Genomic DNA, 22,613 nt, shown 5'->3' on the forward strand with positions numbered 1-22,613 from the left:
CATGTGTATGAATGGTTTATGATGTGATTAAATTATTGAATGATGTAATGTTTAAATGTTTCCGATTGTACGATAATGCTCTGTAACCCTAGTCTGGCAACGGAGACGAGTTAGGGGTGTTACAGCTACATACTGACTTGGCTTTGTCGCAATGACCATTGCTCGACTTCGTGGTGTGGTATATGAATTAGATCTCGTCGCGACGATAAATGCTTGACGTCATGACGTGACATATTGTTTCTAAATGGTACCAATTTGACACCAAACCTACAACTATCAAATCATCCAAATTCACTTTCATAACACATTTTCGGCCAATTTACACCATTCTCATGACTCAACCATTAATTATAATACCTTCTTCAATGGTACACCAATGGCATATTACCATTTCTTCAATTTCATACAATATATAAGTCAATTACCTAATTTAATTTATTCAAACCTTTGACATATATACATAATTGAGTAGGCCATGAACAATTCAACATTTTATACAATTCATACTATGCATTATACTCAAGTACATATTACATTCATATGACCACATCTATATACCAAATTCTAATTCAAATGTTCACAAAATCGACTTAACCTAGGTACATATTGTATAACGAACAAAAAGAGACTTTACAAACATTGATGAGTTTGAGATTTCTAGTTGGATGTTGAAGTCACTACTTGGGACCTCGAGATGTACCTAAACCTGAGTACAAGAAATAATAAGTTCATGGAGCAATAAAGCTCAATGGTATTTCCATTATTCAAGCAAATATGGTACAAGTTAACTCATTTTCACATATATATTCATCCAATTAATATTCCATTCATACCAAGTTTTCAATTCATATATCAATTAGCTTATGCAACAAAAGTACCAACACTACTATATGAATCAATATATACATGTTTCAATTAATCAATTATTGAATGTACCATATTAATGTATTAGCATGATTGATATTCATATTTCTATTGAATTCATAACATAAGACTATATTAGCATACCATTTCCAAATCAAATTGATTGATTCATCATGTTTTCAAATTAGCCCTTCGGGCTCGTATATCTAGTTCATATGATCTTTCACATGCTATCAATATTCATATATTGTAACTTATCTTTGTATCACCAATCACATTATGAACTCAATTTATATACCATTTATCAAAATTTACATATCATACCCTTGTTAACCTAACTCGGACTCGAAAGGTTACACGACTACCAACCAACTCACCAAATTTGGCACCTAGTGCCTCATTAGAACGTCTGAAGTAAATAGATTGTGCGCAGTGCTCATAGATTTAACCAAAGTAAAGATTGTACCCAGGACTCATTAGAACCTTCAAAGGAAAACGCACCCAACACTCATCAACATATATTCAAAGTAACCTGTACTCAGTCTATCCTATGACATGCCAACTATATCCGATTCTGCCCAAATAGCTAATAGGGTAACTAATTTTCCAATTCATCATATAACTCAATTTTCATTTCGTCATTTTCAATTCATCAACCCATTCATCATTTAATTAAGTAAAATAACATAATTCAACCCAATTCAATGCCAATATCACATATTCATCAAGTTACGTTAGTTTCTATTCTGTTCAATTTAGTCATCTATTTTGATAATCAATCTCATTCATAGCAATTCTATTCAATAATAATTTTAAACTCACCTAAATTTTATATTATGCAGAATGTCACAAATATGAAACAATCAAACCATTATTGAATCATAAAAATACAAATCGATAGCTTACGTCACTCGTTGTCAGCTTTCACTTTTCCTTTCTTTCTCGATGGCCCTGCACCGTCTTTAGCTGCGTATAATAATTCAACAATACACAATATCAAATTCCATATCAAATCACATTCAATTACAAGGCCAAATATATTTTAAAATTTATTCAATTTAGTCCCTAACGCCGAAACTTGCATAATTTTTTATCTAGAGCTTCAGATTAAAATCTGATTTCACATATATTCATTAAAGACCTCTTACTTTCTATTCCTACTAAAATTTCATAAAAAAATTTTATTTTATTCAACTAGGTTCCTAATGTACAAAATTAACAATTAAGCTTTACAATTAAGTTTATAAACTAAGCTTAAAATCTATCAAATTCACACCAAATTCATCCATTTTTCAAGAATGACATCTTTCAAAAAATTTAACAGTTTTACAAATTGGTAAATTGGCTAGGTAAACCAAGCTCTCATGATTCAATTTCCATAAAAATAAAAGAAAAATGGTTAGGGACTTACCTGAAATTGGATGGCCAAATGTTTGAAACCTCAAACCTTATTCTTTTCTTTTATTCTTTGGCTTTCATGGCTTGGGGAAGAAGATGACAACATCTTCCACTAAGTTTTGGCTTTTATGTTATGATTATTTCATTAATTAAATTTAATTAGCTTAGTTAATCTAGTTTAATCAAATTTAATCATGTTTAGGCTAAGTTAATGACATCCAACATCATCATCCACTATAAACTAGTCAAAAGTGGTTTATTAGTCATTTTGGTCCTTTGAATAATTTCTATTGAAGTCCCTGAGTCATTTCCTAATTAAAAGTCTATAGTAATTAAACTTTTACAATTTAGTCATTGGGCCTTAATTAACTATAATATCGACTAAATTACTTATCCAAATTTCAATTCATCTATACACTAACTCTATAAATATCCTATTTAATATTTGCGAATTTGGTTTACGAAAACGAGGTTCCAAAACCTCCTTTCTCGACACCACTAGAAACTAGGTCGTTACAATTCTCCCCCTTAAGAAATTTCATCCTCGAAATTTACCTTGAAAGAGGTGGGGATACTAGGATCTCATTGTCTCTTGCAGTTTCCAAGTCCTTTCTTCAATGCTATGACAGCGCCACAGGGCTTTCACCAATGGCACGTTCTTATTCCTCACTTTTTCACTTCTCGAGCTAAGATTTCAATCGGTTATTCTTCATAAGATAGATCAGATTCAACTTCATTTTCTTCTACCGGAATAACATGGGATGGGTTAGACCGATATCGTCGAAGCATGGATACATAGAATATGTCATAAATCTTTTGTAATTCCGATGGTAGGGTTAGGCGATATGTAACTGGTTCAACTCTTTCGACGATTTCATACGGCCTGATAAATTTGAGACTCAATTTTCCCTTGTGACCAAAACGTAGGATCTTTTTCCACAGAGATACCTTCAGGAATACCTTATCACCCACGGAATACTCAATGTTTTTCCATTTCAGGTCAACATACGACTTTTGCCTATCGGAAGTCGCTTTCAGTCTATCTCAGATCAACTTTACTATATCTTCTGCTTCCTAAATAAACTCTAGCCTGGTTATCTTCTTTTCACTCAATTCCAACTAGCATAAGGGTATTCTACACTACTGGCCATATAATGCTTCATAGGGAGCCATCTGAATACTCAATTGGAAACTATTATTATGCACAAATTTGACTAACGGTAAATAATGTTCCCAGCCGGATTTGAAATCAATAGCGTAGGCTTGCAACATATCTTCCAGCACTTGAATGACCCGCTCTGATTGGCCATAAGACTGAGGATGGAATGCAATGCTAAAATTCAACCTCATACCTAACAATTCATGCAACTGCTTCCACACTAGGGCTTGAATTAGGAAATTGTTCTCATATTGGGGATTGAACTGTTTTTTTCTCAGTTAATCCTTGATTTTGGCAATTGTTCCCATATTGGGGCATGAACTTAGCAATTATTCTTACATTGGGGCTTGAACTTTAGGGTTTTCAAGGAAGTATCAAGGACTAAGAAAAAAAATCCATGCCTTAATGTGGAAACAATTGCTAAGTTCAGGACCTAACTTAGTCAAAAAAAAAAGGAAAAAGTTTAGGCCTTAATGTGAGAACAATTGCCAAGTTCACGGACTAATTTGGATAAAAAAAGTTTAGGCCCCAATTTGAGAACAATTGCCAAGTTTAGAGCCTAACTTGGATAAAAGAAAGTTTAAGCTCCAATGTGAGAAAACTTGTCAAGTTCAAAACCTAACTTGGATAAAAAATATGTTTAGGTTTCAATATGAGAATAGCTACCAAGTTCAAGCCCAAAATATGATTTAACTCAAGATTTATTTTGTTTAAATTTAAATATATTTCAATTTATAATTTTAATTATATTTGTAACTTTAAAAAAAAATTCTTGTGTATTTGTAATTTTTTTTTAAATTCTCTTTTAAGATTTCGCTTTTGTGAATTTAGATAATAGTTAAAGTCAAATATTTTAAACACTATCTGTATTGAATTTAGCAAGGATACATAAATTAATCTTAACATATTCATTATTTAATTTCACTTTAATTATTGATAATTGATTCGTATTTAGATATTCATTATCTACTTTACTTTTAAAATTTTTGCTTATTAAATTTAGATATTTGACTACTTTGAATATTGATGAATATATACTTTATTTAATTCAAATAATAATACTTGAGTTTATTTAGTTAATAAATAGATTGTTGATTGAGTCTTAGCTCAATTGATATTGACATTGTTTCAATGCAGGAGTATGTGAATTTGAGTACGCCGAAGCACATTATCCTCCTATTTAAGGGTTAGGTAAGTAATTCTAAGCATTGTATCAAAAAGAGCATATATGATAATAACCTATACTAAGATTAATATTAAAAAAATAATAAATAGATTCTAATTTAAAGAAAATGTAAAAGAATTATAGATATGCGACCTTATGTTAATAATTAATTTTATATTTTTGCCTACAAGTTGCTTTCTTTGCAAATTCAAAACACCTTTTTTTTTTCAATTCAAAACATTGTATTTGTACTTTCAATTTATTCTTTATTTTATACTTGTAATTATAATGACTTGTATTGGTAAAACTTTACCAAATTACAATTTTTACGAGTAAAATAATTATTTTATATTATTTCCTTTTTTATTAAATTTTTATCATTACAGATAATGATATATATGTTAGAGATTTGAAATAATGGCCCTTTTCGAAAAAATAAAAAAAAAAACTATCAAACACCTAAACATCTTAAAACTCTCTCGCTAAGACACCAAATTTGGACACAATCAAATTTGCCATTTATCATTTCATCTATTAGTGCATGTATCTTTTACTCAATATTAAGTGCATGCATTCAAAAAATAAAAATAAAAAAATACAAAGTCAAATTCAAAATTTTCTCCTCCAAAAATAAAAAAGATATCGGCTTTAATTTAATATGTAATTTGATATATGGATTTTGATTTTGTACAATTATACATATGAAACTTTAATTATAATTCAAATATATATATGAAACTTTTATTTTGCTTCAATTATACACGTTTGATAGGAGTACACATGTTTTAATATATGAGTTAGCAATTAGTAATATTTAATCATTCCCATTTATCTTTCTAATTTCAAATTTAAAATTGTACTAACTATTTTTTATTTTATTTTATGTCTGACTATCATAATAAATAAAATTTTCCTCATGTATTATACTAGCAACCAAATGAGGCATTAAATAAATATATCAAATTAATTTTATATTGGATAAATATAATTATTTGTATATGCAATAATATAAATATAAAATGATACTATATCAATAATCGTGTTAATAATTTGTGAGAATTTGATTAAATCAAATTTTCATGTATAATATTACATAAAATCGTATATTTATATGAAGTAGGGGTTAATGAGTTGATGATATGTGGAACCTGTAGTCGCCAAAATAAAACAACACAAATGGATTTACTAGAGTGAATGGATGATGTTTCTGATGACATACAACCCAGAAATAATTTAGATAAATCTCCAATTAAAATACGGCTGTATGGTGATGCCAAACCCAAATAATTGAAGTTTTAATTAGTCAAACTTGGATCCCCAAATACAAGCAGTGCCTTATAACAATTAATAATTTAATTTTAGATTTTAGATTTGAGGGGAAATATTTTATGTATCATCTAATTTTAAAATAAAATGGATGGAAAAATACGTAATATAACATTTACATGAATGTCACGTAAGTAATTAATTATTTTTTTTGAAAATTTAAAAATAAAATAATTACTAAAATTACTAAATATTAATTTTTTATCTATTTTAAATTAATTTAACAAATAATATAAATTTAAAAAATAAAAGAGACGAAAAATAATTGAAACACTATAAGTTATTATGCCAAAACTTTACTTGTGGTTTAAGTATTTATGTGGCTCAATTGAAACACCAAAAAGGAAAAAGAAAATAAGGATTGATAAAGGCAGAAGGAAGCCAATATATTTTCCCTAGTCAAAGATAAAATTGGAAGAGTGGAGCAGTGGTTTTCAGAGGCCACTCCTTTTTCTCTCTCTAGGTTAAGGAAAATTGAGGAGAGAGATTTTGTGGGGTTTAAGTATATATATCAAATTTAATTTAGATTTTAATTATTAATTTTAGGATGCTTTTGGAAGAGATAAATAATTAATTATGAAAATGTTTTATTTTTATAGGTAGAGATTAAATTCTCAATCACATGATTAAGAGATAATGTAAATAATCACTATACCACTCTCCATGATTAAAATAAATTATATCATTTTACCAAAAAAATAAAATAATTATATCATTTTACCAAATAAAATAAAATAAATTATGTCAAACATGAATAAAGCTTTAAGAGAATTGATAAAGTTAATGCTTTAGACATGAATTAAAATTTTTTTCTAATTAAATTGGTGTCCAGTTAATTTGTGATATTAACAGTTATATATACATAATTTATTTTACTAAATAATAAAAAAAACTATCTAGTTACAACTTAGACAATTAGTGACAAAAACTTCTTTTTGGGTAAAAGTATCATTGAGGTCTTTGTACTAGAAGTTAAATTGTATTTTACCCTTTTACTAAAAAAAATGGGTAAATTAGTTCCTATATATTAGATTAAAGAGTAAACTGATCATTTTATTAAAAAAATTATCCAATTTTGTTTTTAAAAATTAGTCATTATACGCCATCATCATGTACATGTGACATGTCACATGCCACTGTTTAATTATTTTGTCAATCATGCAAATTTTTAACAATACAAATATATGAAATTTTTAACAAAAAAAACTAATTTGCTCTTAATATAATTTATAGAGAGTGGTTTATCCATTTTTTTAATAAAAAATAAAAATACAATCTAACTTTTAATATAAATAACTCTGTGATATTTCTACCCTCCTTTTGTTATGCAAGGTTTCCCAAAGGCAAGTGGCAAATGAGCATTTCCAAATTGGCGGGCAAGTTTTGGGCAACAACTTGAATAGCAATTGCAACCATTTGCAACCATTGTTTTTTCATAGAATGGAGGGGACAATTAATGCGATCTCATTGAATGCACAATTAATCCTTGTTTTTGGTACCTTTTTTTCTTCTTGTACTAGTTTATTGTTTACACTTCACAAGCAAAAAAGTCCTCCACTTCATTATGTATCCATCAAACCTAACAATGACAATTGTACATGTTTGTCTCTTTTAGTTTCTTTGACTATGATGGTTGGTACATTTCATTATTCTCTCTCTTTAATGTATTGCAACTGTTCACACACTTTTTTTTATTCAAAGACTAAGAAAAGTGGGTGCACTGTGTTATGAGTATTTCATTAGTAGCTTTGCTATTGAAGTTAGTTAAAAGGAGTTAGTTAGTTGTTAAACAGAATTAGTTAACAGTTAGCTATTATCTGCATGTATTAATACTCAGTCCATTACTCTAAAGAAATGAATGAAGTAAGAAATGTTTTCCATAACTTCTCTATCTTTAATTCTAACATGGTATCAAGAGCTAAAGTTTTCTTGGTATAACTGGATCTTTTTTCTCTTTTCTCGTTTTCCTTTTGGTTTATGGCTACAGAAGCTATACCAGTGGTTGATACGCCTCAACATTCTTCCAACACTGGGGAAGCAATTCATTTGCAGGGTCATGGCAGTGTTGTTTTACAGTCAATTCATTATTTCTCCAAACATGACACAATCAAACTTGGTGAGCACAATTTTCTCTTATGGAAACATAAACTCTTATTGATTGTTGAAGGATATGGTCTTGAGGGGTTTGTGTTAGGCACGGTTCCTGTTCCTTCTCTTCTCATAATTGGGAACGAGGGTTAGTTAGTTGACAACCCTGCCTTGTTCATAAGAAGCAGGACAAGTTTCTAGCCTCTTGGTTATTGTTTACGGTCACAGATGATGTCTTGGTACATCTCAAGACGGCCAAGAATAGTTTTGAAATCTGGATGACCATTGAAAAAAGGTTTGGTGTAAAATCCAACTTCAAGATCTTGAGTATGTGCCATGCTCTATACTCGCTCAAGAAAACAAATCTTACCATCAAAGAGTATTTATCCAAAGTAAAGAGTCTGAGTGATACTCTTATTGCAGCTGATAGTTTAGTTACTGAACAAGAACAAGTGAGCATCATCCTGGCTGGTCTTTTGATAGAATATGAGTCCATTCGTGTGATTTCCTCAGCAACTCCTATGTCTCTTGATTTGCTAACTGACATGCTTCTTGATTGTGAAGCACGACAGATGGCTTTGCTAACAGAGGTTCCTTTGCAAGCCAATTTGGCATCTCACCAAAAACATGATACTGTAGACAGCTTGAAACATACTGCAAACTCCAACAACTATATTCAGGAGTTTAAACAAGGACACAGAGGGCAAGGATGGCTCTAGTCTCGTAGCAGGGCTCGTGGTAATGGTCGGAGTTGGTCACGCTCTAGACCGCAATGCCAATTATGTGGCAAACTTGGCCATATGGTTCAAACTTGTTATCACAGATTTGATGAAAATTTCTCTAGTGTTGGTCCCAGCCATTTGATGACAGTCAATTATCATCAACTCAATGGGCAAGGTTTCTCCTCTCCTGCACCTTCTTGCTCTCCTATGTCCCATTGTTGTAATTCACTGTCACAGACTTCTTCTTCATCCCATCAGCCACCTCCTTGAGCTTCTTCCTCCGCTCTACTTGATCAAACCTGGTATCCTGACTCTGGGGCTACAAACCACATTACTTTTAACATGGCTAGTCTCACAACTGCTTCTCCCTACATAGGTACAAGTTAGGTGTCTATGGGAAATTGTGACTCTGTCTCTATAGCTAACATAGGCTCTTCTACTTTATTGGTTGGTTCTAGGCTCTTGCACCTTAAGAATATTTTGCATGTTCCTACTGTGTGTAAGAATTTGTTGTCTGTAGGTCAGTTTGCAAGGGATAATGCAATTATTTTGAGTTTCACCCATTTCTATGTTTCGTGAAGGATATTCAGACAGGGAAAACTCTTCTAGTGGGCCACATGTATGATGGACTCTACAGGTTTGATGTTTCTCGTGTTGCTTCAACAAAACTATTGTTGCTCAAAAGTCAAGATCTACTATTATATGCGATGCTCAACTTTCATCTTTTCTTGCGTTATGGCACAACAGACTTGGCCATCCTTGTAATAGCACTCTTGTTGATGTTTTACATGCTTGTAGTGTTTCTTTCAAACACAATAGTTTACCTCATATATGTTCAGCTTGTCAATTAGGCAAATCTCTCAAGTTGCCTTTCAAGTATTCACAAATAGTGTACTCTTTACCTTTTGAACTAGTTGTGTCTGATGTTTAAGGACCAGCACATGCACAATCAAATGGCTTCTCTTATTATGTTTCCTTTGTTGATATGCATAACAGGTATATGGCTGTACTTTCTCAAGACCAAGTCTGAGGTTTTCAGGGGTTTTCTTCATTTTCAGCAAATGGTTTAAGTTTAATTCGGTTGTTCCATAAAAATGCTTTAGAGTGACTGAGGGGAGAGTATCGATCTCTATCAAATGAGCTCTCTCGACTTGGCATCCAGCATAGGGTCACGTGTCATTATACTTCAGAATAGAATGGTGTTGCTGAAAGAAAGCATAGACAGATAGTTGACATGGGACTGACTTTCTTGGCTCAGGCATCTATACTTTTGGAGTTTTGGTGATCCACCTTTGCTCATGCTGTTCACTTGATCAACATATTACCTACTCCCATTTTACAAAAGAGTAGTCCTTATGAGAAACTTTACAAGGTTAAACCTGCTTATTCCCAACTAAAAGTGTTTGCCTGTGCATGTTTCCCTTATTTGAGGCCCTTTCACCAGCACAAACTTTAGTTTCGATCCAAAAAATGTGTCTTTCTTGGGGCTGGTACTAATAAAAAAGGCTATAAGTGTCTTGATGGAGATGGTCAAATTTTTTTTATCGGCATGTTATTTTTTATGAGTCCAAGTTTCCTTTACAGAATGGTTTCTCTTCATTTTCCAACTTGGACTCCATCAGGTCTATCCATCAGCAATCTCATATTCCTATGGTTGTAGCTACTACCCCTTCGGTTCATCCTTCATCATCATCATTAGGACCAACCAGGACTTCTCCTATAGCAGGTTCCCTTCAGGAGGCTTCCTCCAACATAAATTCTCCTGTTGATTACTCTACTTCTACCGTCTGTGATCAGTCTGAGAATCATGAAATATCTACTTCCTTTGTGAATTCCCAGCCTATGCAAACTCGATCAAAAAGTGGCATTTTCAAACCTAAGGTGTTCTCATCTATCCTAACTGAGAAGGAGCCCACATTCATTGCAGAGGCATTTCAGAGTCCTACCTGGAAAGTAGCTGCACAAACAAAGTATAATGCCTTACTCTCCAATCACACTTGGGACCTTATGCCCTTACCTGTAGGTCGTAGGGCTGTAAGGTGCAAATGGATCTTTAAAGTCAAAAGAAATACTGATGGCTCGGTGGTTAGATACAAAGGCAGATTGGTAGTTAAGGGTTACCCTCAAGAGGTAGGTATTGATTTTCAGGAGACATTTAGTCCCGTGGTCAAACCAACGACGATTAGAGTGGTTCTGGCACTGGCTGTTTTCTTGGGCTGGTCTCTCAGACAATTGGACATTAATAATGCTTTCTTGAATGGTGAATTGCATGAAGAAATTTACATGGTGCAACCACTAGGTTTTGAACAACAAGGGGAAAATGGGCAACAATTGGAATGTAAGTTAAGAAAGGCTTTGTATGGCTTTAAGCAGGCAATTTAAGCTTGGTTTCACAAGCTGAAGGAATATCTTTTAGCTACCAAATTTTAAGCATCAAAAGTTGACAACTCTCTTTTTATTCATCGTCCGGGGTCTCAGTTGCTCTATATCCTGGTATATGTGGATGACATTATTGTCATTGGTACTGACTCTCGAGCCATAGATCAATTTGTTAAAGAACTTGATGTTCAATTATCTTTGAAAGACTTGGGGAAATTGAGTTACTTTCCAGGTATTGAAGTCAACTACACTCAAGATGGGATTTTTCTTAGCCAAAAGAAGTACATACTTGATCTACTTCGGAGGGCCTCCATGGACAGGTCAAACGACTCTCCTACTCTAATGGTAACCACTTGTCAACTATCAGCTCATGTAGGCAGTCCTGTTGAAGATGAACATCTTTACAGAAGCATAGCTGGTGCTCTACAATATGTTGTGATTACCAGGCCAGACATTGCCTTCTTTGTAAAAAAAGTTTGCCAATTCATGCACAAACCATTGGATTTACACATTAAAGCTGTCAAAAGAATCTTACATTATCTGCAAGGGACTTTGGATCATGGGTTAAGATTCACTTGAACTTCAAAGTTTTTGCTCAAAGGCTATTCAGATGCCAGTTGGGGATTAGACACTGATGATCGTCGATCGACGTCAGGCTATTGTGTTTTTCTTGGAGGGAATCCAGTCTCTTGGAGTTCCAGAAAGCAACAAGTGGTCTCTAGGTCTACAGCTGAAGTAGAATACAAAATTCTTGCTCATGTCACTGTAGAAATGGTCTGGATTCAATCCCTATTATCTAAACTGTGTGTTCTAGTTAAGAGCAAGACATTAGTATGGTGTGATAGTTCAGCTACTATTGCAGTAGCAGGGAATCCTATCGTGCACTCTAAATTCAAACATGTCGAGTTGGATTTGTTTTTTGTGAAAGAGAAAGTTGCAAGAGGATCCTTTCAAGTGGGTCATGTGCCAAGTCAAGATCAGATTGCAGACATCTTGACGAAACCATTATCAACAAGATTGTTTAATAAGTTTAGAAGTTAGCTTAGAGTTGTTACCAACGATCATGAAGTTACAGGAGGAAGAGAACGTCAATAAGCACAGGGCATGTTATGAGTATTTCATTAGTAGCTTTGCTATTGAAGTTAGTTAAAAGGAGTTAGTTAGTTGTTAAACAAAATTAATTAATAGTTAGCTATTATCTACATGTATTAATACTCAGTCCATTACCCTAAAGAAATGAATGAAGTAAGAAACGTTTTCCATAACTTCTCTATCTTTGATTCTAACACACTACACTAACATGAAACCATGTTAGATATAGTGGCAATGGTACTGATCCTTCCCACCATAGGGAAGGAACCAAAGATGTTGAGACTATGTATTCATAAAAGGGGTCTCTATAGTGAATAAATTAATATAAATTTGCATCTGATCAAATATATATATAAAAAAAACACTGAGGTCACATGTCAGTTTTCATGGTCTTTTATGATACAACAAAGAAAAGAATAGGGGAACAATGTCATGTTCCTTCAAGACCTGAAAACATATCTGCAAATGAAGCCCTATATACATTACATGACGGCAGCCTTCAACGTTGTTCTAGTATCTCACCAACAAACCAAACCCTGCAATTTGCACACCTTATGCTCTTAAAATCGTCTTGATCCCTTTTCCTATCTTAGCTCTCCTTCTCACTGGATTACTTGATCCCTGCTTGTAGAAACGAGTCAAATATTAGGTAAACAATGCAAATTTTACTATGCAGTTTAGTAACCAATTATCGAGGGTTTACGTTAAGGTTTTGAATGTGTTTTCGAATGTAATGAATGGTATTGCGATCAATAGGGAGAGTCAAAATCTCAGTATAGCAGTAGCAACACTGTATTGCAGCTGCTATCCAAATCTCTGCCAAATGCCAAAGAAGAGTTTATGGATTGATTCCTAGTTTTCCATTAAGTATGGAAATGAATAGGTGTATGCCTATGGGATATGTTTAGGATGTTGAAAACTATAGTTTGTAGACGCATGTACAAGAATGGTAAAAATACAATAGAGGTCCTTGTACTAGAAGTTAAATTGCAATTTGTCTCCTTTTACTAAGAAAATGTTCAAATTAGTACATGTACATTAGATCAAAGTTAAATTAGTTATTTTTGTAAAAGTCTAATTTATTTGTACTGTTAAAAGCTGACGTGTCTGACGGAATAATCAAACAATGACATGTGGTGTGCCACATGTACATCATGTTGATGTACAAAGACCAATTTATGGACGAAATTTTTAATAGAAGGACCGATTTGATCTTCGATTTAGCATACAAAGACGAATTTGCTAATTTTTTAAGTAGAGGAAGCAAAATGCAATTTGTATTTTTACTGGACGATAATTAAAATCAGTGTAGTAGGGAAGGATGAATCATAATATGTACATTTAATTGGATGGTATTTGCTGATTTTTATCATACGGTACCTTGTTACTTTCACCATCCCCTTCTTGTTTGTCCGTCATCTTCTCTGCATTACCATCACCTGTACAACCAAAATGACATTAAACCCTCTCTTGGTATTTGGTTTTTCAACGGATGTTAAAGCAAGAAACTATATATATGTCTCTTTCAAGCAAAATCCCCAAACTCAATTGGCAATTATAAAGATTACACAAATCTCCTATCCATTGCAAAACACAAACCGAACACAATCAAATAGTTTAATTTGAATGTAAATAAAAAGGGGCATAGGGTTACCTTGGTTGTTGTCATCCTCCAAAGATGAAATGCAATATACCCTGAAGCTTAGAGACTGAGGTATATATCCATCGTCCTCAAGACTCTCACCCTTGTTACTACTTTGAAGCCTTCCCCTTTGCATCCCTCCTTTTTCATCGGAATTCGCCTTTTTATGCATACCACGACCCTTTGCATGGGCTTCTCCTTCCCTACCTTCAGGCAATGACTTGGATAATAGGATGTTATCAACCACAGCAGCGTCACTCTTTTTATGAACAATGCTTAATTGACGCCATCCTCCTCCTCCTGCTGCGTGGTCAAATTTTGAAACCCCACAACCCATCGAAGGAGGAGAGACATGCAAAGGGAACTCCCAATGCAGTTTTCTCTCTGGGAATGCTAGATTTTTCTTTTCTCTCTCTTTCTCCCTCTCTAATTTTCCCTCTCGTTTTTTGTGTGAAAAAAAAAACAAAAAAGTAGAGGAATAGAATGAGAGATCCAACGTGAATTGTGGGATTAGCTAGATAACTAGAGGAGGCTCAAGGGACTCCATTTCACATTTACTTGTCACCAGTTGGGACAAATTAAAACAAATTTATGTTTTTCTTGGTTTAGTTAGGGATCTCCTACAGGATAGGACAGCTAATTGCCACTTATAAAGGCGAAGTCAATAGCAGAAAGAAAGCTAATAATTACTATATTATTATTGATTAAATTTGTAATTAGGTATCATACTTTAAAAGGCGAGGGTAAGTTAATAAAGTAAGAATAGATTTAACAAGATATTTTCCAAGTGAACTTGGATTTGAATCTAACATTATGTCATCAACTAGTGTAGTATGTTGCGCCTGCAATACGAATTATAAGAAGATAATCAAGGTAACGCATTGTAGCTTATAATCAAATAATGAAACCCAGAATAGATTGTCGATATGTTGGACATTTTTAAAATAAAAATTGAATGGTGTTGTTCGTACATGGTGCCCACAATCTTGCAAAGGTTGTTAGGTATCAGGGTAAGTGTTCAGATTATTTTGACAGGTTACCAGTATCAGAAGTGTGTTATGGAAGAAGATGGTGGGAACAGACTATCTATATAGGACTCTTACGGTCCAAATGTCCAGTTGGTGGGAAGTTACAAGGTCACGATTTTGGGCATCAGTATTTAGGGTTTGGTTCTTTTTCTTTTCTTTTATATCCAACTTTGCTTCTTTGATTTTTGGATGTTGTATGCTGGTGATTTTGTGCTGCATTGTGGTTATTTTCAGTTAACTAGAGACGGATACAAAAAACTTTTTTTGCGTCTATGAAATGAAACCTTGTCCTAATAGTAATTTATTATATGAATTACGCTGAGCATTAAACAATTTATTTACAAATTAATTACACTCTCCCTAAATTGTACATAATTAAGTAATCTTTAAATAAGTATTATAAATTTGCAGATCTTCAAATAGTGTGAATCTAATATCCTTAGAATTGTTCTTCGATAAAAATTCTATATAGAATCAAATAAATAGAAATAGTACCTCATCATTTTGTGCCATTTCTATAGAAAGTGTTACATTTTTTTTTATCATAACTTTCTAAAGTTATAAAAATTATTGTACATTTTATAAAACTTTTTTTTTATAAAGGTTATATATATTATAAATTTATATTATTTTAGACTTAATTTACATGTTATAAAAATGGTTATAACCTAGCATAATTTTTCTTCAAATTAAGTTTATATAAGTTTTTATGATTAAAGCACTACACCAAAACAGGCTTTTAGCGGCGTTTTTAGTGGCGTTTGGACAAAAAACACCGCTAAAAATTAAGTATTAGCGGCGCTTTACATAAAACGCCGCTAAAGACAGAGCATTAGCGGTGTTTTTTCGAAAAGCGCCGCTAAAAACCTATGCCCAACGGCATTGTTTTCGACCTTTTGGGGCTTTTAGCGGCGTTTTTGAGAAAGCGCCGCTAATGCTCGGAGCTTTAGCGGCGTTTCTAAAAATGCGCCGCTAATGTTCAGGCTTTTAGCGGCGTTTTTGAAGAAGCGCCGCTAATGCTTAGGCTTTTAGCGGCGTTTTTGAAGAAGCGCCGCTAATGCTCAGGCTTTTAGCGGCGTTTTTGAGAAAGCGTCGCTAATGCTCAGGCTTTTAGCGGCATTTTTTAGTAAGCGCCGCTAATGCTCATGCTTTTAGCGGCGTTTTTTAAAAAGCGCCGCTAATCAGACTTTTAGCGACGTTTTTGAAAAAGCGCCGCTAAGTAATGCATTTTATTTGTCTATTTACTATTTAATTTGTTTATTTATATTAATTAAAATTCAATTTATTTTTAATTGAATATTTTTTAAAAATGGTTAAATTTGAAATAATGACACGTAGAAATAATTTCAAATAAAAAACATAGAAAAATACTTGTTAAAAATGGAAAAATTAAAATACTATTATTTAAAATAATTTAAAAATTTTTAGGGTACATGTCTGATTGATTTTTAATTTATATATTAAATAATTTCATATATAATTGTAAAAGATACGATAGTATTAATTTTAAAATATTCAATTAATTATCATTATAGTTTAGGGTTTAATATATATGGTTTAGGGTATATGGTTAATTTAGGATTTAAGGCCGGTTTAGGAGTTACAATTTTAAGGTTTATAGATTATGGAATTAGGGATTCTGGTTTAAGGGTTGTGATTTAGGGGTTAAGGGTTAGGGGTTAGGGATTCGGGTTATGGTTTAGAGTTTAGATTAATTAGTTTTTTTAATTTATAAATTAAATAATGTTTAGGGGTTTGGGGTTAGGGGTTAGAGTTAGAGGTTAAGAGTTAGTGATTTAAGGTTTAGAGATTCGAGGTCGGGTTAGGGTTTAAGGTTTAGATTAATTAGTATTTTTTAATTTATATATTAATTAAGTTCTTATATAATTGTAAAAGAAGGGTTAGGGGTAGAAGTGTCCATGGGCCGGGCCGGGCCGGGTTCAGACCGGGCCCACAAAAAATTTCAGCCAGTTTACCAGGCCCGGGCCCGGCCCGGCCTGGCCCGAAATATGGGCATGAGTTTTTGCCCAGGCCCGGCCCGACCCGTTTTAAAAAAATTAAAATAAAAAGTTTTACAACATAACAGTAGACAGTGATAATGAAATAAATAAATAAATTGGGAAAATTGTTATACATATATATATTTCCTTTGTTTTAATTCCCACTTTCTTCTTAAATAATAAATAATTTGATATAATTTAATTAATACATACATTCAGTTAGTACATCGCACCAATAAAAACTAATAAAATATATTTAATATGAATTATTAGTATACTAAATTTACAGAAATTTTTTTAAAACATATCAAAATACATGAATATATGAGAATACTGAGATAATCTAAAATATAAATCAAAGATCTGGACCTATAATCTTCAAAGCCCAAACCTAACCGAGTACATTTTGTGAAGCAAAAGGGTAAAAAAGGTGCTTTTTTCTGTTCTCCCGAGAAAATACCGTCTCCATTTTACCTCTGTTGCTGCTCATAATCACAACTTTTTAGCCTTTCAGCTTTGAATTCACTGTAGAAGTTGAAGGAAGGCGATTCATTCAACCAAAGGCAAGTTCTTTTTATTTTTTCACAAAATCAAATTGGAAGTTTCTTGGGGTTTTTTAAATTTTTTTAACAGGTATCTGGGCATTTATTTCTGTTAAATTTTTATGTTATGAATTGGTTTTTTTTAATATTGTAAAAATTCAGAATTTAAAGCAAAGTTCATTTTTTGGCTGTTATATGTTTTGTGATAGGATGAATTATATGATTTCCTCTGGATCTGTTTAGAGTTTTTCATGCATGAATATGTTCAAAAAATGAAAAAGGAAGAATTTTTGTAATTGCAGTTTTCTTTTTCTTTTTCTTAGAAACAGTTTGAATTAAAAATGGAAATCTAATCTAACATTCTTACTTCATTTCTTAAAAAATGAGCAAACCCGTACCTGTGGTCTTGTACCAAACTCCTCGTTCTTGTATGCTTGCTTCTACTTGGTGATTCGGGAATAAACAAACCGACCGGAGGTGGATCGGTGGAGGTCTTGACGGTGGAGGTGGATCGGTACTGGAAGACTCTGTCGATTTTGGAAATGGGAAAAAAAAGAGGAAGACACAGCCGCACAGCACAATAGGGTTAGGGATTTTAGTGTCTCTGTAGTCTGTAGCAGTGTAGTGTGAGGAAATGAAAGACAAGTAAATGAAACTAAAAATAAAAAAACTATTACATTTTAAAAATAAAAATATATATATATTTAATATATTTTTGGGCCGGGCCAAAAAAATTTTGCCCGAGGCCCGGCCCGTTTTTTAAACGGGCCTAAATTTTTGCCCAAACCCATATTTCGGGCCTATATTTTTACCCGAACCATCCCATATTTCAGGCGGGCCGTCGGGCCGGGCCGGGCCGCCCGGCCCATGGACAGGTCTAGTTAGGGGTTAGGGGTTTAGGGTTTATGTTTTATGATTTAGGGTTTAAGAGATAGGGGTTTAGAAGATAGTTTAAATTATTTAAGAGATAATAGATCAATTTTATATATATTAAATGGTTTAGGATTTAAGGTTTACTTTAGATTTATTAAATGATGAAAATTTATACAATTAATTAATGTTTTTATATTTAAAAATATTTAATCTAAATTTAGATTAAATGGTTTAAACCATTTGATATATTTAAATATTAGATTTTAAAAAATTGATAAATAAATATATTGAGTTTTAAATTTGAACTATGAAATTATAATATATTTTATTTAATAACAATTTTCCATTTAAATTCAAATATGAAAATTTTTAGTAATCCTTTTCAAGAGTCGAGTTTAGACATAAAAATTGATCTCGACTCAATTTGGGTCAATCCAAAGTATTAATTAAGATTTAAGATGCTTTTAAGTCAACAAATTAAAGCTTCCATGTTGAAATTAATTAAGGGAATGTAAACAAGAAAAAAGAATGCTTCATGTGCATATTTGATAATTTAATTATCTAAGCTTTAGCTTATACTATAAAAAGAAAGTTTGATGGGTGTATTTGTTTAACAACATACAATATTATTGGTCTACTTGATTTTATTTTTTTCTTTTATTATTATTATTTTGTTTTTTAAGTGTAAATTTAAATTTAAAATTTTATCCAAATATTTACATATTTATATTTCAATTTATCTCATTTTTTATATAATTTATAAAATAAGTAGTTTAATTTGAATTTTACTTTCCCTCAAAAAAAAATTCAAAATTGCCTACTTAAAATATTAAAATAGTTATTATTTAATATACAAAATAAAAAAAATTTAACAGAGCAGAGCAAAACGGTGTCATTTTATTCAAAATACGCAAAAGATAAACAATAGCGGCGTTTTTTTAATAAAAACGCCGCAAAAATCATTTAAAAAAACGGCGCGTTTTATTTCCAAATTTCTCCGCCTAAAGTCTCCAAATTAAAGGAGCTCCGCTACTAAAGCAGATAACGTTTTTGAAATTCCTTTTGTGCTTCCTCTTTGGCAAAAAAGACTTCTGTTCTGTTCGTTATTTGCAGGGAAAAAAAAAAGATAATGTGTTTGGTATTTTTGTTTTCGTTTTAAATTTTTTAAGGAAAAGGAGATGAAGAAAAAGAAGAAAAAGGGGGAAGAAAAATGCTGCAACTATGGGTAATTTATCTCGCCTTTACCCTACTTTTTAAACCATGGCATGAGATAGGCTGGTCTCCCAATATTTCCTTAACCGAAGAGAGGAAAACCCTAATTTTGTCTCTCCCAAGGGACGAAAGGAAGGGAAAATGGTGTTTTACTTCAAAGCGCGGGCAGAAGCTGGCAATTACATCATTTTTCATGGGTCTTGACAAGTACGAGAACGCGAAGCTCATCAAATATGGCTTCATCGAAGATATCTGGTAATTTCTTATTTGAATTATTTTTCCAGATACATTGAAAAATTTTGAAATTTCGCCATTGTTGCTGTAGAGGAAATTGAATTAGGGCCTTTTTTTTCTCCTTCGCCCTAATAACAAAATAGAAATAGAGCGTGCTGGTAAATGGTTGGATGGAACTAATAAAGGATAAGAAAGCAATCCTGGCTTGTGTTGGTAAATGGTAATTTTAGCAGTACTCTTAACAAGTAAGTTATGGGTCAAGGATTTAATTTCATGATGAATTTGTGTGAGTGGGATCGGGATTTACTAGAAGTATTCCTGGGGAATTTTGCGCTGCTCATTTAGTTGTTAATTAGTTCTGTTTCATTTGTTCTTTGCTCACTCAACCCCAAGGAGAAAAGAACAAATATTAGAATATGTTTTTATTACTCATGATGTGATTTGTTATGGATAACTCTTTGAGGTTTGACTATATCTGGAATTTGTTTTAGCATCTTCTTCCATCACTTGCCCTTCATTAATGTGCTTACATTGTCGGTTATTCAGGCTGCTGTTCATAAAGAACCAATCTTTTCCATTCCTGGAACTCCAGCAATAGTTCAGCATGAAATTTTAAATAACAGAAGGCATGTATTAACTAAGGTAAATGTGGTATTTTAACTAAGATTTTGTTTTTGGGATTTGCAGAACTTCGTCTACTGCTAGAGAGTCATTGTTTTGCAGAAAGATGTTCTATTCTATTATGTTCTGTTGTGTGAAAAGTAGAAAATTATCTGTATGTGATAGAGTCTCGTTTGTGTTTGTTTTTAACCCATGTAGTCTCGTCTGTGTTTGTTTTTAACCCAGGTGCTTTTATTCTGCTATGCATTTTACACATATGGTTTGTAATTTGATATTTGTTGTTTCATTTTTGTTTAGGTACAAGAAGCTCCTAAGCTCAGTGGATCTTACAAAGGACTTCTTCTTCAGCTATTCATACAATGTTATGTGTAGTCTTCAAAAGAACTTGTATAATAACGAACCAGGTGAGGTTCTTTATGAGACCAGGAGTTTAAAACTTTTGCTCATTGCAAGACGATCCCGTCACTATGAACCTGCGAAGAGGTAATCACTTAGGAATAGTTATAAAAGACGCAAGTATTGAACTAGTGACTGGAACACATAGCTATATATGAATGAATTAGATTTTAAATTCGGTTTGATGCACATGATTTTTTAATTATATATGAATGAATTAGAAATTTGGTTTGATGCACATAGCCAAACAGAGTATTGTTTTGTAACTCGTTTTTCCTTCTTTTCATGTTAGGCTTCCTTTCTGATTATTGTTATTCTATTTTATATGTACGTTGACTAACCCAATAATATTGGATGAATTAAGAGAAATTATAATTGATATAAATTTTAGATTTTATGTTAGAAAATTATATTTATATTATTTAGTTTGAAATTTTAAAAAAAATAATGGTTAGTGTTACAAAAAGATGCATCATAAACAAAGCCAAGAAAGTGTAATTGAATAATTTGGTTCATTAATGTTGTTGTATGCTTTTAGGTCTTCTAATAATCGGTTTTAGATTTTGAAGCTTAAAAGTGTAGGACATGACTAGGTACTTTAATCAAAACCTGTCAAAGTGCTAACTAGCTGAACTCACCACAACCGGAGGTGCTTAAATAACTAAATTAAATTTAAATATCATATTTAATATAAGGTTAGTGTGAATCGTAATCAATTATTATATTTTTTATTTTGGCATATCATGTAATTGTTGTACAAGTAAAGTAAAAAGTAGACTGAAGCAGTTTACTATGAAGTTTTTAGAGAAAGTTCTATGAAGTTTTAATCTATGCTTGCTTTCCCATGGTTTTCCATTCCAACTAGCTTCAATACGGATCTGCTGCTTTCAGTTTCATGCGATCTCCTCACTGTTAACTTGTAATTATCCTTTTTCCACCTTTTGATGAGTGATTTTGTTGCTGCTATTGTTGTTATTAGGCTCTGATAGCCAATGGCGTTGAAGCGGGAACTATCCAGTGTGGGCGTCCAAAGGAACAGAAGTTCTGGATCTCGTTTGCGTATCGTGATTCTTTTTTTTCTTCTCAATTCTGATGCTCATTGCTTTGAGTTCATTACAATTCTGCTGCTTTCAGTTTCACGCTGATTGCTTTGAGTTCATTACAAGATTTCCTTGATTAAATAAATGTATTATATATTTTATTACCAAGATTTACTTGATTAAGAAAATGCATTGTATGTTTTATTGCCTTGCATATGTATTATTTATTTTAGTTTTGATTCTAAATTTTTATTTTTACTTAAGAGTTCTAACTTTTGGATTTTAATTGTGTTATTAATTTATTATTTTAAATTCTAAAACTAAATTCATTAATTTTTATATATAGTTTTAAAGTTAAAATTTTCATAGAAAATTTAATTTAAATAATATTTTTTATTTATCCTTAAAAGTATATTTAAAGTTCAAATTTAGAAAATAAAACATAATATAATATTTATCATAAAAATAAATATAATTTGATTAAAATAATTTTTTTAAAGTTTATGTTTTTAGCGGCGTTTTAGCGAGAAGTGCCGCTAAAGGTGATGGTCTTTAGCGGCGTTTGTGGGGAAAGTGCCGCTAAAAGTTTTTGTCTTTAGTGGCGTTTGTGGGAAAAGCGCCGCTAATGGTCTTGGTCTTTAGCGGCGTTTGTGGCAAAGGTGCCGCTAAAGATCATGGTCTTTAGCGGCGTTTGTGGGAAAAACACCGCTAATGGTCTTGGTCTTTAGCGGCGTTTGTGGGAAAAGCGTCGCTAATGTTCTTGGTCTTTAGCGGCGTTTGTTTCTAAAAACGCCGCTAAAGTTATCGACGCTGTCATTAGTTTTTTGAATAC

At 32.3% G+C, this 22,613-nt stretch overlaps 3 protein-coding genes across 6 annotated transcripts; 2 read left to right on the forward strand and 1 right to left on the reverse strand.

The window, feature by feature from the left end:
- Positions 1 to 7,889: 7,889 nt before the first annotated feature.
- Positions 7,890 to 8,719, forward strand: LOC107961708 (uncharacterized). The gene is made up of 3 exons (XM_016897817.1): positions 7,890 to 8,028; positions 8,080 to 8,148; positions 8,229 to 8,719. The coding sequence occupies exons 1-3, from the start codon at positions 7,890 to 7,892 to the stop codon at positions 8,717 to 8,719; spliced, it is 699 nt and encodes a 232-aa protein (XP_016753306.1).
- A 3,793-nt stretch (positions 8,720 to 12,512) lies between these two features.
- On the reverse strand, positions 12,513 to 14,457 carry LOC107953449 (uncharacterized). Its single transcript, XM_016888759.2, has 3 exons — positions 13,848 to 14,457; positions 13,574 to 13,632; positions 12,513 to 12,814 (listed from the first exon to the last, which is right to left on the reverse strand). The coding sequence occupies exons 1-3, from the start codon at positions 14,170 to 14,172 to the stop codon at positions 12,746 to 12,748; spliced, it is 453 nt and encodes a 150-aa protein (XP_016744248.1). The 5' UTR covers positions 14,173 to 14,457; the 3' UTR covers positions 12,513 to 12,745.
- A 4,820-nt stretch (positions 14,458 to 19,277) lies between these two features.
- Positions 19,278 to 22,039, forward strand: LOC107948476 (uncharacterized). 4 transcript variants are annotated; one of them, XR_001697411.2, is made up of 4 exons: positions 19,278 to 19,745; positions 20,271 to 20,366; positions 20,643 to 20,828; positions 21,721 to 22,039. XR_001697411.2 is itself a non-coding variant. In XM_041092037.1 (3 exons), exons 1-3 carry the CDS (start codon positions 19,489 to 19,491, stop codon positions 21,725 to 21,727), a joined length of 450 nt encoding a protein of 149 aa, XP_040947971.1. In that variant the 5' UTR covers positions 19,313 to 19,488; the 3' UTR covers positions 21,728 to 22,039. The 4 variants fall into 4 exon arrangements, 2 of the variants coding, with proteins under 2 accessions (XP_040947971.1, XP_040947972.1); XR_001697415.2 differs by having other exon boundaries at positions 19,313 to 19,745; positions 20,643 to 20,749; XM_041092037.1 differs by lacking the exon at positions 20,271 to 20,366 and having other exon boundaries at positions 19,313 to 19,745.
- Positions 22,040 to 22,613: the final 574 nt, after the last annotated feature.

This window comes from Gossypium hirsutum, chromosome D04 (genome assembly GCF_007990345.1).
Source record: "Gossypium hirsutum isolate 1008001.06 chromosome D04, Gossypium_hirsutum_v2.1, whole genome shotgun sequence".
NCBI lineage: Eukaryota > Viridiplantae > Streptophyta > Magnoliopsida > Malvales > Malvaceae > Gossypium > Gossypium hirsutum.

Coding starts and splice junctions, on each gene's coding strand:
- LOC107961708 (XM_016897817.1), top strand. CDS start 7,890: ATGGCTACAGAAGCTATACCAGTGGTTGATACGCCTCAACATTCTTCC. Junction 8,029..8,079: donor ACATGACACAATCAAACTTG/GTGAGCACAATT, acceptor TGATTGTTGAAG/GATATGGTCTTGAGGGGTTT. Junction 8,149..8,228: donor TCTCATAATTGGGAACGAGG/GTTAGTTAGTTG, acceptor TTACGGTCACAG/ATGATGTCTTGGTACATCTC.
- LOC107953449 (XM_016888759.2), bottom strand. CDS start 14,172: ATGGGTTGTGGGGTTTCAAAATTTGACCACGCAGCAGGAGGAGGAGGA. Junction 13,633..13,847: donor GGAGGATGACAACAACCAAG/GTAACCCTATGC, acceptor TTGGTTGTACAG/GTGATGGTAATGCAGAGAAG. Junction 12,815..13,573: donor GGGATGGTGAAAGTAACAAG/GTACCGTATGAT, acceptor TTCTACAAGCAG/GGATCAAGTAATCCAGTGAG.
- LOC107948476 (XM_041092037.1), top strand. CDS start 19,489: ATGCTGCAACTATGGGTAATTTATCTCGCCTTTACCCTACTTTTTAAA. Junction 19,746..20,642: donor GGCTTCATCGAAGATATCTG/GTAATTTCTTAT, acceptor ATTTTTGTTTAG/GTACAAGAAGCTCCTAAGCT.